This window comes from Arabidopsis lyrata (assembly GCF_000004255.2).
Source record: "Arabidopsis lyrata subsp. lyrata unplaced genomic scaffold ARALYscaffold_8, whole genome shotgun sequence".
Classification (NCBI taxonomy): Eukaryota; Viridiplantae; Streptophyta; class Magnoliopsida; order Brassicales; family Brassicaceae; genus Arabidopsis; species Arabidopsis lyrata.
The window spans coordinates 204,049-220,613 of NW_003302548.1; the positions used below are offsets into that span (position 1 = coordinate 204,049).

Consider the following 16,565-nt stretch of genomic DNA (forward strand, 5'->3'; position numbering starts at 1 on the left):
TTGTCATATTTTGGATTTCCTTCGGTCTTAGAAGGATATTCGGATGCAAGTTGGAACACCAACGAGGAAAATCATTCTTCTACAAGTGGTTGGGTGTTCCTACTTGGGGGAGGTGCCATTTCATGGGCATCAAAGAAACAAACTTGTATTACAAATTCTACTATGGAATCGGAATTTGTAGCGTTAGCGGCTGCAGGGAGAGAGGCGGAATGGTTAAGAAACTTAGTCTCCGAGATTCCATTGTGGCCGAAACCGGTGTCACCCATTTCTATCCATTGCGATAGTAAAGCTACTTTGGCTAAAGCTTATAGCCAAGTGTATAACGGTAAGTCGCGACACCTAGGCTTGAGACATAGCGGGATACGTGAGCTGATCACTCATGGGGTGATTACTATAGGATTTATTCGGTCTGAGCAAAATCTAGCGGATCACTTGACAAAAGGACTAGCTAGAGACTTGGTGATCAAGTCGGCTAAAGGGATGGGATTAAAGTCCATTTGAAATCTCTAATGGTGGGATACCCAATTCCCCTCTAATACAACGTTAGAGGCTGAATTCAATGCGGAAAGCCCACACTTAGAGATTGAAGCACTAGTTTAAATCATCCCAAAGTAAGTGCTTAGATCTGCAAGAAAAGGTTAGGTTGAAGTTTTCTTCTTAATAGATCTTTTGAAAAATTGCATTTTGCAGGTGCAAGATTAAAAGATCTACCTATATGGGTGTGAAGTGTAGCCGCTTCAAGAAGCTCGGACTTGGCTTTGTACACACTCATGAAAGGATAAGGACACATGGCTTATAATAGTGTCAAGGATAAACACTTAGAGTAGTGAGTGAATTCGTGTGTGTATTATCTTCATGTGCTCAAAATGAGTTGAAGGATTCAATCCGTAGGACATCTTGATTCTCGAGCATTTGGAATGTGTAATATTACTAAGATGTAAATTCAATCGTTACGATATTTACATTTATGCATGAGTTTGGTTTATGTGTTGTTAATTTTGTGAATCAAAGATTACACTTAAATGGGGGAGGAATGTTATAAATTTAAGTGTAAACCGACGGTTATTAAATTAACCATTGCAACTATTCAATTTATGGTTATTATTTAAACGTACGGTTGCAAACGTACGTCACAACTTTTGAACCATATATAAACTTTGTTTCTCTTGTGTCAAAGAAAGTGAAGAAGAGGAGTAAAGAGAGATTCACGAGACTAAAGATTGTCTTAATCTTTAGTGCAAAACACAAAAACAAAACACAAAAAGCTCTATTTGTTTCTCTTGTGTCTTAGCCTAGAACAAGAGAGAACTTTGATTGTCTTATCCTAGAAGGGATTTCGTGTAACCCAAGGCTTGAGAAGGGTCGAAATACTCTTTAAGGAAAGTGCTCTCGTGCGCGATTCAATCTCTATCCAAGTTCACGTTCGTTACGTCCCGGAGATACAACGTCGATACACAACACAATATCCTACCATCTTATCTTACGAGAGTTCCATGATTTCTCTAATCAACATTTTGTGCCCATTTGATGAGACATTTCCTGAATTTATGGACTCAGCTCAAAGCACAATTACATCGATTTGTGTTCCCTCTGTCTCTTCCTATCTTTCTCTGTACTTATATCAGAACATGGACACATCGTTCATTTACTGAGCAGCATTATCTGATTGGATTTGAACAATTCCAAACTATTAAAGAAAGGGGTGGTTTTTGCTTATTGGTGACCTGCTTTGTTGTCTTCTTCTCTTTCATAATCTTGAGTCAACAACATTATATTACCATTTTCATCTCAAAAAGTTCGTCATCTTCTGTAAACTTAGAAGGAAATGGATGGTGGGTTTTATGGATCAGAGAATCTGGAGGAAGAGTTTGATGAGGGAATTGTTAGAAGTGATGAGACTTTCTCTCAGATTCCTCAGCCTCAGACACCAAGGGAGCCAATGAAGTTCCTGTCCAGATCGTGGAGTCTATCTGCTTCTGAAATCTCCAAAGCTTTGGCGCAGAAACAGAGACAACAGCGAGATCTGTTTTCTGTTGCCCAGAACAGTCCTAGAGGCTTCTTCCAAGATGTTGCTGCAGATCCACTCATGGTATGATACCTTTCACTTGTGTGGACTTATTCACCAGTTTTTGAATTCTGCTTTTGATGATTCCTTGGTATTTGCAGGCAGAGAATATCATGAACTCAGCTGGAACACGTAGATCAGGGAGATTATCAAAGTGGTTTCACCACAAACAACACACCAACCCAAGCACCATGAGGATCCCGAGGAAGAAAGATAAAGCGCGTGTACAGAAAGCCCATGTTCACTCAGCTGTGTCCATTGCAGCTCTGGCAGCTGGGTTAGCTTCTGTGACTTCTGAGGAAAGCTGCAGCAAAGAGTCAAGCTCCATGATGGCGCTGGCTCTAGCCTCAGCAATAGAGCTACTGGCTTCGCATTGCATTGACATGGCTGAGCAAGCAGGTGCTGACCACACTTGTGTTGCTTCCACGCTCAGGTCTTCCGTTGATATCCACAGCCCTGGCGATCTCATGACTCTCACAGCCGCGGCTGCAACTGGTAAGGCTATTGCTCAAAAGTTGGTGATTGAGGCTTTGGTTGGGTTAGTAAGATGGTATTTGATCTGAGTTTGTGGGTAAATGAACCAGCATTGAGAGGAGAAGCGGCTCTAAAGGTGAGGCAGCCCAAGGAAGCAAGGAAGAATGCGACTATCACACCTTGTGAGAGGAGCTTCTCAGACTCTCACTGGCCCGCAAGTTGTCAGTTTAGAATGGAGGAACCAAATCTTCCATTAGAGGGCGAACTGGTGCAATGTGCACGAAATGGTAAACCTATTCTTCTCAAACTTGGCCAGATTCAAGACTGGCTCCACTAGTTAAGATGCTTATTATACTGAACTTTATCAGCAGGAGTGCAGCGAAATAAGCGAGTTTGTGTCTATATTAACAAGAAGTCGCAGGTACTTAAGCAGACTGGATTTTAATCTGTAAGAGACAGATCTATTTGCCTCTCTATACTAGTTACTTAACCTATATGAATGTCTCAGGTCATGATAAAACTCAAAAGCAAACACGTTGGAGGGGCTTTCTCCAAGAAGATCAAATGTAAGCATTTTTTCTTTTTCAAGAGTTAGGGAAATTACTTGAAACACGGAAGTCTGAAGCTTGTTGATACTTTTGAAGGCGTTGTTTATGGAGTCTGCGACGAGATATCTGCGTGGCCTTACAGGAAAGAGAGGGAAAATTCCGAAGAAGTCTATTTTGGTCTGAAAACAGGACACGGCCTTTTAGAGTTCAAGTGCAAGAGTAAGATTCAGAAGCAGAGATGGGTTGCTGGGATTCAGTCTAATCTCCGCTTAGTAAGTTGCCTTGAGGCTGCCAAATGCTCTCTGGAATCTCTGAGTTTCAGCGATCGCATGCGATAGAGAATCCTGTAAATATTTACTATTCACAGTTTTTTTCTGCTGTAAATACTGCAAATGAATCATCAATCTTATAGGAAATTCGTATAACTTCTCTTGAGTAGTTCATACAAAAAATCAGATGAGAATCATAGTCATTGCTTTCTTAACTAGAATACAACAGTCTTGTTTGTGCCATAAGGTAATACCCGTAGTTCGCAGTAAGATTTTATAGCTTTCGTGAGGCATTTTTTCTCTAGGTCCTCGGATTTCTGGACAAAGCTCCTTAGGTTGTCTCGGTGAGAAACACTCTCAACCTGTGAAAAGTCACATTCAAACAGATTAATTGAGAAAGCTGCAGAAGAAAACTGACAATCCCATAAGGTAATACATAAAAATTAGTTGGCAGATGAGTCACCATTTGTTCAATAATAGGCCCTGAATCAAGTTCCTCGGTAACAAAGTGACTAGTTGCTCCAATTAGTTTCACACCGGCATCAAATGCCTGCAAACAGAATCTAGAATATTAAGAGGCAAAAAAAAAAAGACCAAACAATATAACCAACTAAGAGAAGGTAGAGCCATGACAAAACTCACTGACCTGTTTCGCGGGATATCCACCCTTAAATGATGGTAAGAGACCATGGTGGATGTTGATTACATCCTTTCCATAACCTTTCAAAAAGTTACCCGATAAAATCTGCCAAAGGAATATGCTATGAATTAAATTTTGTTAGTGAAGCTATCCTTGATTGGAAATAGAAGAAGCAGCTAAATTGTACGCAATAATATTCATCTGAACATAATTGTAAGTCAGAATTTGATCATAAGAAAGAAAAAGAGCTGAGGCAAGGACTCAAAATCTGATTTACCTGCATGTATCTAGCAAGAACTAGGAAATCAGTGTCTTTAACCAATTTCAAAATATCATCTTCTCTTTTATTCTCTTTAGTTGTTGATACATAATGATACGGGATGCCATGCCTCTCAAGAAACCGCATAACGTGAGTGTTTGAAGCTCTTCCATGATTGCTAGTAGCCAAAAAATATTTCAGCATCCAAGTCACTAGACATATATGCTTACATAGTATACGGATCCAAAGAACTATTAGCTCACCTTATCACACAGGTGATATCAACAGGGAGTTTCCCGTCCTGCCATTTATGCAACATTTCGACAAGACAATGATCCTGTACATAAAAGCACATACTTTTTTAACAAGGAAACACAGAGTATTGAAAATGCAAAAAGGTGGTTTGAAACATTTTGAATACCTGTTTTGAAAGTAGAAGAGCTATCTTATACTTGGGGTCTATAGAAGGCACACGCACAACCGAATTCAAGGCACCGTATCTTTGTGCAATAGTTTGAAAATCTTCATCCACTTGGTTTCTCGGCCATTTAACCGGATCAAATATAAACTCACTGTCAAAAAAACCATCTTTTTCAAAAACATAATCTTTCACTCGATTCATTATCAAAGCTTAGTACTTTAAGTCTATTGATTGAAAAAGTTACTAAAAAAGGGAAGATTTTGGAGTAAATGGTATAGAAGAAACCTGCGAGAGTAGAAGACGTTGTTGTTTTCAGGAACAAAAACATCGTAGCCAAGAATGTTGCCACCTTTTGCAGCTATACAATCTGATAGTTTTGCTACAATCCCAACAGCATCCTATAATAATAATTCGAAACAAAAATAAAAATTTGATTTTGGAAGATTCTAGATGAAGAGAGCAAGAATTTGGAAAGAGTAGGTACCTGACAATGGAAGACATGGACGCCGGGAATCAGAACAGGGGAGACGGAGGAATCGAGGGACTCGCCGTGAAATCGAGACGATTTGAGAATCGGAAAATTCTTAGCGAAACAAGAAGCTCTCTCGGAGATTCGTCGTATCATGGTTGGTCTCTCTCTCAATCTCCGCCTGAGCCTCACCGCAACGAGAGAGACCAAACCACGGTCCCGATTCCCCAAAGGATCGCGCTCCACTCATCCATTTTTTTATCTTCTTGTCCCGTTTTCTTTAATTTTTATTAATACTATATTTGACCAATCACAATCTGGATTTTTCACTCTGGTGAAAATATCAAAAATGGACATTTAATAAACAAATCAAGGGCCCAATAAGCAATAAGCAATAAGCACTGACCTTGTTAAAATTGATTTCCCCATATTTTCACTATATGATTTGAGACTTTTCTTTTTTTTTTTTTACAGCAAATCGATCATGTTATATAATAAAAATTTTACATGATACATAAATATCATTCAAGTACAATCACTAAAACAAATAAAAGTAGAAAAAGTGGAAGAGACCATGCTGTCCAACCAGAAGTTTTACATGTAACAGATAAAATTTGTTAAATTTCTTTTTCATATATTTGTAGAATACTAATATCTTATAAGTAAAACTCTAAATTATAAAAAATTAAAACTATAATTAAACAAATAAGTAAAATATTAGTAAAACTCTAAATTGTTAAAAATTAAAACTATAATTAAACAAATAAGTAAAATATTTATCTCTTAAAGTATATATATATACTGTTGTATCAATTGGTTGTGTAGTTCAAGTAAAATATTTATCTCTTAAAATAGTTGGAAAATTTAACTTAATGTTTTTTTAAAGAAGAAAAAAAAACAAGATTACCAAAAAAGAAGAAAAAAAAACAAAACCAAAACCGTGGTTCTGTTCATATTCCGACTATATAAATAACATAAATGGCCCATAAGATAAGATTTAAGATTTAATTCATTATTTAACGGAAATTCTCTTGAGGGATTACAAAAACACGGATACGAGAAAGAGAAAGAGAGAGAGAGAGAGAGCTCTTCTGGTGTACAAACCCTAGATTTCAAGATCGATCTATCTTCTTTCTCGTGAAGACACCGCTCTGCTCGATTCCTATGATTACTCTCTAGATCCTTTCCAATTTCCCCCGGAAGGTCTCTCGATCTTGATCCCTTTTCTACAACCCCAAATCGAAGCTTGGAGCTGCTTGGAGCTACCGGATTCTTTGCGACGGTTCTCTTTTTTTGTGGCTTTGAAGACCTTCGGAGAGGAGATTTGGAGACATCAGCGGCGCCATTCACAGCTTTCCCCTCGGCGATCTGCAGGAACTTGTCCAGGATTCGTAGATTTGGATTGATCTTGCTACACGCGTGGAGGTTTCTTCTGTGAAGTCGAATCAGCGAAGTAAAAAATTGAATTTTTTTTGGGTTTTCTTCGTTTTGTATTTACTTTAAGTTTTGGAAATCAAATCTCTGGCCTCGAATTTTTTTTTTTTATAATCCGGAGGCCTTGATTAGGGTTTTCAAAATTAGTAGTTAGTGTCATGATCTTTATAAGATAAGTAATACATATATATATATGTATTTTTTGCTGTTTATATCAGATAAAAAATTTTCAATGGCAATTTATTACAAGTTTAAGAGTGCAAGGGATTATGATACCATTGCCATGGATGGTCCTTTTATATCCGTCGGTATTCTCAAAGACAAAATTTTCGAAACTAAGCATTTGGGCACTGGTAAAGACCTTGATATTGTCGTCTCCAATGCCCAAACCAACGAAGGTTTGTGTTCTTGTCATATTTTATAGGAAAATAGTTTGTTGCAATCTGATTCTTGAATTTCTCTGGAAGCTATAGTGTACTGTGTCTCGCGGCAACATGTTTGCACTCTGTGGCCTTTATATGTTCTCTGTTTTCAATTTTCAGAGTATCTGGATGAAGCAATGTTAATCCCAAAGAATACATCTGTCCTTATTCGTCGAGTTCCAGGACGCCCTCGCATCACAGTTATCACCACACAAGAGTACTTTCTCAGATCATTAGTTTCTATAATCTTGTTCTAATTATTTAGCTATTTATCTTAATTCGACAAGACATTGAAAAGCAGTGCATTTTACTGCTCCATCTATAAGCTAATTGTCTGACTATCGGATTTAAGAAACTTCGGGATCATCAATGATGCAAATATCTTAACTTTGCAGGCCTAGAATTGAGAATAAAGTGGAAAACGTTCAGGCTGAAACCACCAATTTTCCTGTTGCCGATCCATCTGCCACTAAATATGTAAGTTGATTGTAGTGAACTTTTCTTGGCTTCTATTCCCATTGACTGCACCTAATTTTCTTCAACTACAAAATTACTAATTTTCATTCCTTATTACACCTCTTAGCCTGAAGATGATTGGGACGAGTTTGGGACTGATTTATATTCCATTCCTGATGCCCAAGATGCCCAGCATATTATTATTCCACGTCCTGATCTTGCACCAGCAGACGAGAAAGTAGATGAAGAAAGCAAAATCCAGGCGCTGATTGACACTCCAGCACTTGACTGGCAACGGTAAGCAATCTTCCAGAGATGGTGGAGGTGAAGCTGTTGAATTTGTGAGAAGGTCTAACATCCCTCTTATTTTTATTCAATGTTACAGACAAGGTCCAGATACTTATGGGGCTGGGAGAGGTTACGGAAGGGGTATGCCTGGCAGGATGAATGGACGTGGTTTTGGTAATTTATACTTACTTTTATTCTTTGATTTTGGTTAAGTTCTGGAATGTCTTCTTTAACTTTTGGCAAAAGATTTTATATTTTTGTTTTATTTGCATCAAGTTGTAAGATACTTAGTTTGGTTTTGTTGGCTTTGATAGGAATGGAAAGGAAAACGCCACCTCCAGGATATGTGTGCCATCGTTGCAATGTCCCTGGTACGTCAGCTCTGAAAATCTATATTTTCTCTCGCATTTGTAGATGGATATATCATAGATAATAAGTGTTGAGAGCATTTTCTTTACTGTCTCAGGACATTTTATTCAGCATTGCCCCACAAATGGAGACCCTAACTATGATGTTAAGAGAGTTAAGCCACCTACTGGTATCCCCAAGTCCATGTTGATGGCGACCCCAGACGGTTCTTATTCCTTGCCAAGTGGCGCAGTTGCAGTTCTGAAACCAAATGAGTAAGTTGTACTGAATTAGTTTGGGAATGTTGCTATTAGGTACTTCTTCACATATATTGATTATAATTTTAATGTTTGCTGTGTCTTCAACAAATTCAGGGATGCTTTTGAGAAGGAAATGGAGGGATTGCCATCAACAACACGTTCTGTAGGAGAACTTCCGCCTGAGCTAAAATGCCCATTATGCAAAGAAGTAATGAAAGATGCTGCGCTTACAAGCAAATGTTGTTACAAGAGCTTCTGTGACAAGTGTAAGTTCTTCTAATGCATTCTGCTGTTCTACAAAAACCTTTTATTGACCGTTGCCAGTTCCAGTTCTACATATGTATCCTTTTTCACTTCGATTATATGTGATTCAGGTATCAGAGATCACATTATTTCAAAGTCAATGTGTGTTTGTGGAAGAGCAGATGTACTTGCTGACGATCTTCTACCAAACAAGACCCTCAGAGATACCATAAACCGTATTTTGGAAGCTGGAAACGATAGCACTGAGAACGCGGGCAGTGTTGGCCATATCCCAGGTCCGTCATTATTTTGAATTCATGTGTTTTTAAACTTTGTTTGATTAGTCCTCGCCACTGAATTATCATGGACAATATAGATTTGGAGTCTGCACGCTGTCCACCACCCAAGGCTCTATCTCCTACTACATCTGTTGCATCTAAAGGCGAGAAGAAACTAGTACTTAGTAACAATAATGATGCTTCAACCTTAAAGCCGCCAATGGATGTTGCAGAGATCACAAGTGCCCCTCGGGCATCTGCAGAAGTTAATGTGGGAAAGCCAGTTGATGCATGTGAAAGCACTCAAGGGTCCGTGATTGTGAAAGAAGCAACAGTTTCAAAGTTTAATACGCAAGCCCCCAAGGAAGAAGTGCAGCAGCAGGTTGCTGCTGGAGAGCCAGGTAAAATAAAAATGTGCTAATATTAGTTTCACTGGACATTGCGAATGATTGGTGACTGATAGTCCAGCTCAGATTTCCCTACTGAGATTAATCAAGCTGGACCTCACATGAACCTTTTTTTCAATTACTGAGGAACCCTTGTTGCCATTCATCAAATGTAATACGTACTCTTTGTCTCTATACAGGAAAAAAGAAGAAAAAAAAAACAAGAGTGCCTGGGAATGGTAAAAGCTTTCTTTGCTATGCTGAAGGCTATTCACTGTCATTTTCTAAGTCTACGTGAATCGAATGGGAATTGGGAGGTCTAAAAGATGTTTTTTTTTTTGTGATTTATAGCAGACATGCAATGGAATCCTGTGCCAGATCTAGCAGGCACTGACTATATGATGCAAATGGGACCTGGTCCGCAGTACTTCAACGGCATGCAGCCCGGTTTCAACGGCGTCCAACCAGGCTTCAACGGTGTTCAACCTGGCTTCAATGGCTTTCACCCTGGCTTCAATGGATTTGGAGGCCCGTTTCCAGGCGCAATGCCTCCATTTATGGGTTACGGATTAAACCCAGTGGACATGGGATTTGGTGGGGGTATGAATATGATGCATCCAGATCCATTCATTGCACAAGGATTTGGGTTCCCTAATATACCACCACCCCATAGGTAAAACACTCACTTAATGGCTCTATCATAGAAGAGCAATAAAGCTTTGTCAACAGTCTCATGATGGAACTTTGTGTGCATGTGCAGGGACCTAGCGGAAATGGGAAACCGAATGAATCTCCAACGTGCTATGATGGGCAGAGATGAAGCCGAAGCCCGAAATGCTGAGATGTTAAGAAAACGCGAAAACGAGAGACGACCTGAAGGGTAAATTGAAAACACCAACTCTATTTTACCACAGATTCAGACAAGGATGTGCGAAAATCTAATCGTTGGTTGTTGTTTGGTTGTATATACAGTGGGAAGATGTTTAGGGATGGAGAGAATAGCAGAATGATGATGAACAACGGAACTTCAGCCTCGGCATCATCCATCAACCCTAATAAATCTGTATGTCTCCTTTTGGTTGTCTCATCTCTCCCTCTCTCTATCTTTCTCCTTTTTCTTTGTTTACCGGTGCTTCGCTCTCTCCCATTTACTTTTGGTTTTATGTTTATTATGCTCAGAAAATGGCTCCAATTCTCTTCCCTCTTTTTTGCTGATTTTGAAAACCACAATAACAACAACAACCCTTGAAAGAAGTCTAGGGAATTAACTGCAGGAAATAATGGGGTTCTTTTGAAAAGGGAGAAAATATATCGGTTTCAAACGTAATTTTCTGAATTATAAAATTTGGGTTTATCAGAAATTATGTAGTTTGAATGCTAAAACGAAAAGAAATACAAGGGTAGATGGCAAGAAAATTAAAAGAATCTTAGGATCCGAAAGGTTTTATTAACGGTAATTGGGCTTTATTAGTGGGCCGAGCCCAGTTACATATATATTATATTAATTTGGGCTAACGATTATTTTTCCAGAGACAAGCCCCTCCTCCACCGACCCACGACTACGACCGCCGCAGACGACCGGAGAGATTATCCCCAGAGCACCCGCCACCGCGTAAAATCATCTCTCCGTCTCGCGATTCCAAGAGAAAATCTGAGCGTTATCCTGACGAACGAGATCGTCACCGCGACCGTGAAAGGTCTCGTCACCAAGACCTAGATCGTGAACACGACCGTACTCGCGACCGTCGCGATGAAGAAAGGAGCCGAGATCATCGTCACCACCGTGGTGAATCCGAACGCAACCAACATCATCACCACCGGAAGAGATCGGAACCTCCGTCGTCGGAGCCAGCAGGCACTGCCGGAACTAAAGCGGAGATCGATAATAGTCACAAGTCAAGCGTATTCGCTCGGATAAGTTTCCCGGAGGAAGAAACATCGTCTGGTAAACGAAGAAAGGTTTCTTCGTCTTCTTCCACTTCAGTGACGGATCCATCTGCTACGGCCGTGGGAACATCAGTTCACCGTCACAGTAGTCGGAAGGAAATGGAAGTAGCAGATTATGAATCAAGCGATGAAGATAGGCATTTCAAGAGGAAGAAGCCATCAAGGTACGAGCGATCACCACCGGTGGTGGTTAGTGATGTGAGTGAAGATAAACACCGATACTCGAAACGTGGAAAGGGAGAGCGATCTCGAGCTTGATTTGGATTTTTTTGTTTTTTTTTTTTGTATAATGAAAAACAGATGATGACAATCTTCTTGTTTTACTGTAACGAACAAAGCAGAGAGAGCTCTTTTGTCATCGAATGCTTTTTTAATTTTTGTAGTGGAATTCGATTTCGTAACTACTTTATTCTTAAATCTTTGAGACCAGTGAATTTACAGTGATAAATTTCGTGTTTTGTTTTCACGACGATTCATATCTAATTTATTCTTAGTCAACTATTTGCCTACGAAATTTTACTGATTTGAGAAATTGTGCGCGAAGCGTAAGCTTGTTTAAGAATTACGGTAATCACTTTTTTAACGTAAATGTATTCATCGTATCGTATGATTCGTATCCATGAGTACACCAATTCGAATATTTTAGAAATATTTACTCAGATGTTAACCAAAAGTTCGAATATTAATAGAATATCATACATTTTTTAAAAATTACTCATATGTTTAGCGTCTTTGTGTAATTACAATTAACACCCTTGATTAGTTTTTTTTTATAAAGATTTTTTTAATCCACGTCATTAAAAGAAAAACAAATTAAAGCCATGTCATTAACGTCATTAAGAGAACCCTTTCGATTTCCCTCTCTGTCACTGTTCATCTCCGAAAAAAAAAACTGTAAAAAACTTTTTCTTTCTCCGACGGAAACGCGATTCCGACTAACACTAAGAAACCCTAATTCCGGCCGAAACTCTTAACTCTCTCGTTCTCTCCGTCGCATTTCGCTCTACTCAAGTCGGGACCTTTTACTTCGTCGCCTCACCTCAAGTCGGGACCATTTCGTCTCAACTCAACTTGTTTAAGGTATGTGTCGAATCTTTATTTTGGATTTTCCGACATTTTTCCCGCATCTAAGTTCAATAGCGAGTGATTTCCGTGATTGAAACCGTTTTCCGAAAACTATCGCGAAGAAATTGAGGGTTTTTATCGATGCTTATTACAGCTGATTTATCGCCAACGTTGATTTTCATATGGTGGCTAATTTGTTATATCTACACGATTCCATGGCTGAGTTATTGTTTGTTTTAGACTGATTTATGATTTATCAATGCATCTATGGCTGAGTTTGTTTTATGGTGTGGCTGAGTTTGTTTTACGTTGTGGCTGAGTTACTCTATGCTTACGACTGAGTTATGGTTTATCTGCTCAACTGTGGCTGAGTTTGTTTTATGTTGTGACTGAGTTACTGTATGCTTACGGCTGATTTATGGTTTATCAGATGGCTATGGTTATTTCTGAAGAACAACCAAGGGATTACCCTCCAAGACTTTACGCAGAAGGGGAGTCTATTCTGGAGAATAAATTGTTAAATCACAATATCAAGATGGGAGATGTCCCTGTGATTATAGAATCAATAGGACAAGATGCGTGGAATGAACTGAAGGGGTCACCTATTGGAATAATTGCTAAGCTAGCTGAAAGCCAATTCGTGTGGTCTGGTAAGACTGTACATTTTCTACTGTGTAGACAGTTAAGAATACACAAGAAGGAGATTTGGTTTCTAGTTGGTGGTCAACCTATCAGGTTTGGCTTGAACGAATTTGGTCATATCACGGGGTTAAACACAGGTTCAATCCCTACAGAAAAGTTTGAACCTAAAGCTGACTACAAAGCGTTCTTCAGTGAATTGAATGTGCCTGGTGGTGAAGGTCCAAAGTTAGATGAACTGAGGGCAGGATTACTAGTGTGCATGACATGGACTCCTGAAAAGCGTAAGTGGTTGGGGCTGTTGACTCTTCAAGCCATTGGACTGTATGGCTTGCATCATAACTCTAGAATACCATTTGAAAGTGCGAAAAGAGTTTTTGATGAGGAAGCCATGAACACTTATCCATGGGGTCGGTCAGCATTTGAAGCCCTGGTTAATTCTATAAAGATGTTGAGGCCTGTTGGAAAGACGTACACCGTCAGTGGTATGGTTTACGTGTTACAGACTTTGGCGTATGATTCAGTCAAATGCTTTGGAGAGCGATATGGGAGAGTAGTCAACAAGGATGAGATACCGTTGCTTCGTTGGGGTGGAAACCGTACACGTAAAACAATGGAATTGACCATTGCTGAAGATATCAAAGCGCATGGTGAGGTAAGGTTTTGGCTGTGTTATGAAAGTTACTGACTAAGTTATGATAGTTACTGACTGAGTTATGTTTTAGTAATGGCTGAGTTATATTTTGTGATGGATGAGTTATCGTTTTTGATGACTGAGTTATGATAGTTACTGACTGAGTTATGTTTAGTAATGGCTGAGTTAAATTTTGTGATGGCTGAGTTATCGTTTTTGATGACTGAGTTATGATTTATGGATGGCTGAGTTATATTAGTGATGGTTAGTGATGGCTGAGTTATAATTATTGATGATTCAGTTTAAACTTACTAATGGGTTTTATAATCTCCTATGTTATAGCTGCGTGTGAGTAAATTGGTTATGAAGGATGATGTCAAAGAGCTATTTCATACGTGGCCAGATGAAGAAGAGGACCCAGCACTTGATAATTTGATCCGAGACATACATGAGGATAAGTTTGTTAAAGGTTATTGGGATGTGAAGAAGACTGAGAAGAAGAAGAAAAATGTAAATTCTAATGCAGCGGGTGACTCTGAATCTCCCGCAAAGAGGCAGAAAGTCCACAATGTCAAGGATGTGATCAACAGTGAGGGTGTTGAATCTGGTGAAGGAGATGCAGAAAAGAAGAAGAAGAAGAAGAAGAAAGAAAGAAATGTAAGTGATTTGGTGGAAAAACATGAGGGTGGTGAATCTTATGAAGGAGATGTACAAAAGAAGAAGAAGAAGAAGAAAGAAGAAAAGGTAAATGATATGGTATGTAGTGAGTTTATATTTGATGTAATGTTTGGGTAGCTTGTTTATGCGTTTTTGTGTATGTGTTGCAGGTTGGTAGTGCGGAGGACGATGTTCTGGAAGATGTGTCTGTTAAAACAGTCGTGGATTTGGTGAAGCAATTAAACTCAAGGTTTGACACCATTGATACAAGCATCAAAGAAGTGTCTTCAAATATGGAGAAGGTGATTGGAGATAGAGTAGAAGCGAGGATGGATGAAAAGTTTGAATATATGGAGAAGGAGTTGAAACAGATGAAAGAGCATCTGAATGCAATTGAGCAGGGGGTAGGGAAATCTGGTGAAAACGCTGAGGAAAACTCAGCCTTCAAACAAACAGAACCTCCCGAAAAGCCGACGCAAGTCGACCTTTTGCTGAATCAAAAAGAAAAAGCAACACCAAAAGGTCCAGCGAAACCTCCACAAAACCAGTCTGTTACTAGTCCTCTGGTAAGCTAACAGTGCCAGACATATGTATAAATACATTGCGCCTGAGTTATTATTATCTTAATAACCTTGTAGCTGAGTTTTCATTATCTTGATCACATAATGGCTGAGTTATCATTATATTAATCACCTTACGGCTGAGTTATCATTATATTACGGCTGATTATCATTATCTTAATCACATTATGGCTGAGTTATTATTATATTAATCACCTAACGACGGAGTTATCTTTATCTTATGGCTGAGTTATCGGTATGTTTATGCAGGCGAAGGATACTGTCGATGTTGAGAAGGACATTGGTATTGCTGGTGTCAGTAAGAATCTGGAAAAGGAATTTGATAATGTCATTGATGGCAAATCTGCTATTGATTTCATAGATACGTTACCTAATAATATTAGGAAATTACGCTCCAGGAAAATTGACACAGCGAAAATCGCAGCAGCGGGAAAGAAGAATACCGGCAAGGATAAGCCCGTCAAAGATAAGGCCCCCAAAGATCAGGCAGCAGTCGGACGTAGAAGAGGTAGGAAGCCTTCTTCTACAACGGTTAAAAAGGTGGTACGAAAACTAGCTACTGCTCCGGTGGAGGGAGGAGCTGCTCTTGATGAGAAGAAAGAGCCTGCTGATGTCCCCGACAAAGATGAGGAAGTATTGGAAAAGGCTGGCATTAAAGGTGACAATGAGGTATATGATGTCACAGACCAGTTGATGGCTGGTAACTCACGCACGTTACCTGAGTCTGAGGATGATGAAGAGGAACGTATAAGGATTGAAAGAATCAACGCTCTAAGGAAGGAGAGTGTCAAGCTGTCTCCGGATGGGAGTGCATTGAATCCACTCTCTAATGTCTCTGAACGGATATTTCCTCATATCGGAGACAACGGACTGACGTGCATGAGGAAGAATTGTGTGCCTTCAGCTGGAATATATGATCCTCTGTCACCAGTTGATCCGGCCAAATTGCAGAAACTGAAGGAAATGATGGCCCCATTCAAGTATGACCCTCTATACCTTTTAACCTTGTTAATTACGGCTTGTTTACACTATTTATGTATATTAACTTGTGTTTATCTGTTAGGCATCTCCCATTGGGCAGGGCAACAGACACTGTTGATTTCTACAGTGTGCTCATCACCGAAAGAAAGGACTGGCCAGATCCAAATTATGGATGGCTTTTCGATGACGTAAGTATAACATTATGGCTGAGTTATTGTAAGTGTTGTGGCCGAGTTATTGGTTTGTTTTGGCTGAGTTATTGGTGTGTTTTGGCTGAGTTATTGGTGTGTTTTGGCTGAGATTTTCTAGATAATGGCTGAGTTATTATTGTGTTTTTTCAACATTATGGCTGAGTTATTGGTATGTTTTTCTAAATTATGTCTGAGATATTGTTATGTTTTGTCTGAGTTGTTATTTTTTTCTTCTTTTTTTTTGTGTGCAGCATATTGCTGCGTATTTGAGGGTTCTTAGAAAGAGGTTCATCACGCGAGTTCCCTTCCCATTCCACACCAAACGCATTGCGTTTATAGACTCGTGGTTCGTGAGCTACTGGTGTAAAGAGTATGACCAGTTCAAGATAAAACTCGAGAGGTTTAAATTCAAAGGCACCCCTTACGAGAGGCTGGTACACGGTTTGGAGCCAAAAGATCAGCAGACAAATATGAAATGGATAGAAGATGTGGATCACTTGTATATAGTTCACCAAATCGGAGGCAATCACTGGGTGGCGCTGGGCGTGGACCTGATTAGGGGGCACATTGATTGCTATGATAGCATCGTGGGGCATCATACCAAGGAAAG

At 39.4% G+C, this 16,565-nt stretch overlaps 3 protein-coding genes across 9 annotated transcripts; 2 read left to right on the top strand and 1 right to left on the bottom strand.

Moving 5' to 3' along the window:
• Positions 1-1,431: 1,431 nt before the first annotated feature.
• On the top strand, positions 1,432-3,571 carry LOC110230645 (VAN3-binding protein). Of its 2 annotated transcripts, none has more exons than XM_021034104.1 (6): positions 1,432-2,089; positions 2,167-2,560; positions 2,650-2,826; positions 2,908-2,960; positions 3,048-3,105; positions 3,184-3,571. In XM_021034104.1, exons 1-6 carry the CDS (start codon positions 1,826-1,828, stop codon positions 3,423-3,425), a joined length of 1,188 nt encoding a protein of 395 aa, XP_020889763.1. In that variant the 5' UTR covers positions 1,432-1,825; the 3' UTR covers positions 3,426-3,571. The 2 variants fall into 2 exon arrangements, with proteins under 2 accessions (XP_020889763.1, XP_020889769.1); XM_021034110.1 differs by having other exon boundaries at positions 2,911-2,960.
• LOC9299421 (formyltetrahydrofolate deformylase 1, mitochondrial) lies at positions 3,472-5,392 on the bottom strand. Of its 2 annotated transcripts, XM_021034118.1 has the most exons (8): positions 5,161-5,392; positions 4,962-5,074; positions 4,677-4,827; positions 4,519-4,592; positions 4,274-4,433; positions 4,003-4,101; positions 3,820-3,906; positions 3,472-3,718 (listed from the first exon to the last, which is right to left on the bottom strand). In XM_021034118.1, the coding sequence occupies exons 1-8, from the start codon at positions 5,299-5,301 to the stop codon at positions 3,572-3,574; spliced, it is 972 nt and encodes a 323-aa protein (XP_020889777.1). In that variant the 5' UTR covers positions 5,302-5,392; the 3' UTR covers positions 3,472-3,571. The 2 variants fall into 2 exon arrangements, 1 of the variants encoding a protein (XP_020889777.1); XR_002333777.1 differs by lacking the exon at positions 3,472-3,718 and having other exon boundaries at positions 4,003-4,117.
• Positions 5,393-6,164: 772 nt separating this feature from the next.
• On the top strand, positions 6,165-11,624 carry LOC9301194 (E3 ubiquitin ligase PQT3-like). Of its 5 annotated transcripts, none has more exons than XM_021029879.1 (16): positions 6,165-6,598; positions 6,798-6,977; positions 7,122-7,218; positions 7,397-7,478; positions 7,585-7,754; positions 7,843-7,919; positions 8,060-8,116; positions 8,212-8,368; positions 8,468-8,619; positions 8,728-8,892; positions 8,973-9,275; positions 9,461-9,526; positions 9,615-9,933; positions 10,021-10,140; positions 10,233-10,323; positions 10,791-11,624. In XM_021029879.1, exons 2-16 carry the CDS (start codon positions 6,812-6,814, stop codon positions 11,463-11,465), a joined length of 2,697 nt encoding a protein of 898 aa, XP_020885538.1. In that variant the 5' UTR covers positions 6,165-6,598; positions 6,798-6,811; the 3' UTR covers positions 11,466-11,624. The 5 variants fall into 5 exon arrangements, with proteins under 5 accessions (XP_020885538.1, XP_020885541.1, XP_020885546.1 ...); XM_021029882.1 differs by having other exon boundaries at positions 9,461-9,499; positions 9,612-9,933; XM_021029887.1 differs by having other exon boundaries at positions 9,461-9,499.
• The last annotated feature ends 4,941 nt before the right edge of the window (positions 11,625-16,565 follow it).

Coding starts and splice junctions, on each gene's coding strand:
- LOC110230645 (XM_021034104.1), top strand. CDS start 1,826: ATGGATGGTGGGTTTTATGGATCAGAGAATCTGGAGGAAGAGTTTGAT. Junction 2,961..3,047: donor ATATTAACAAGAAGTCGCAG/GTACTTAAGCAG, acceptor TGAATGTCTCAG/GTCATGATAAAACTCAAAAG. Junction 3,106..3,183: donor TTTCTCCAAGAAGATCAAAT/GTAAGCATTTTT, acceptor ATACTTTTGAAG/GCGTTGTTTATGGAGTCTGC.
- LOC9299421 (XM_021034118.1), bottom strand. CDS start 5,301: ATGATACGACGAATCTCCGAGAGAGCTTCTTGTTTCGCTAAGAATTTT. Junction 4,593..4,676: donor CTCTTCTACTTTCAAAACAG/GTATTCAAAATG, acceptor TTTTATGTACAG/GATCATTGTCTTGTCGAAAT. Junction 4,102..4,273: donor TTCTTGCTAGATACATGCAG/GTAAATCAGATT, acceptor TTCCTTTGGCAG/ATTTTATCGGGTAACTTTTT.
- LOC9301194 (XM_021029879.1), top strand. CDS start 6,812: ATGGCAATTTATTACAAGTTTAAGAGTGCAAGGGATTATGATACCATT. Junction 7,755..7,842: donor CCAGCACTTGACTGGCAACG/GTAAGCAATCTT, acceptor TCAATGTTACAG/ACAAGGTCCAGATACTTATG. Junction 10,141..10,232: donor AACGAGAGACGACCTGAAGG/GTAAATTGAAAA, acceptor TTGTATATACAG/TGGGAAGATGTTTAGGGATG.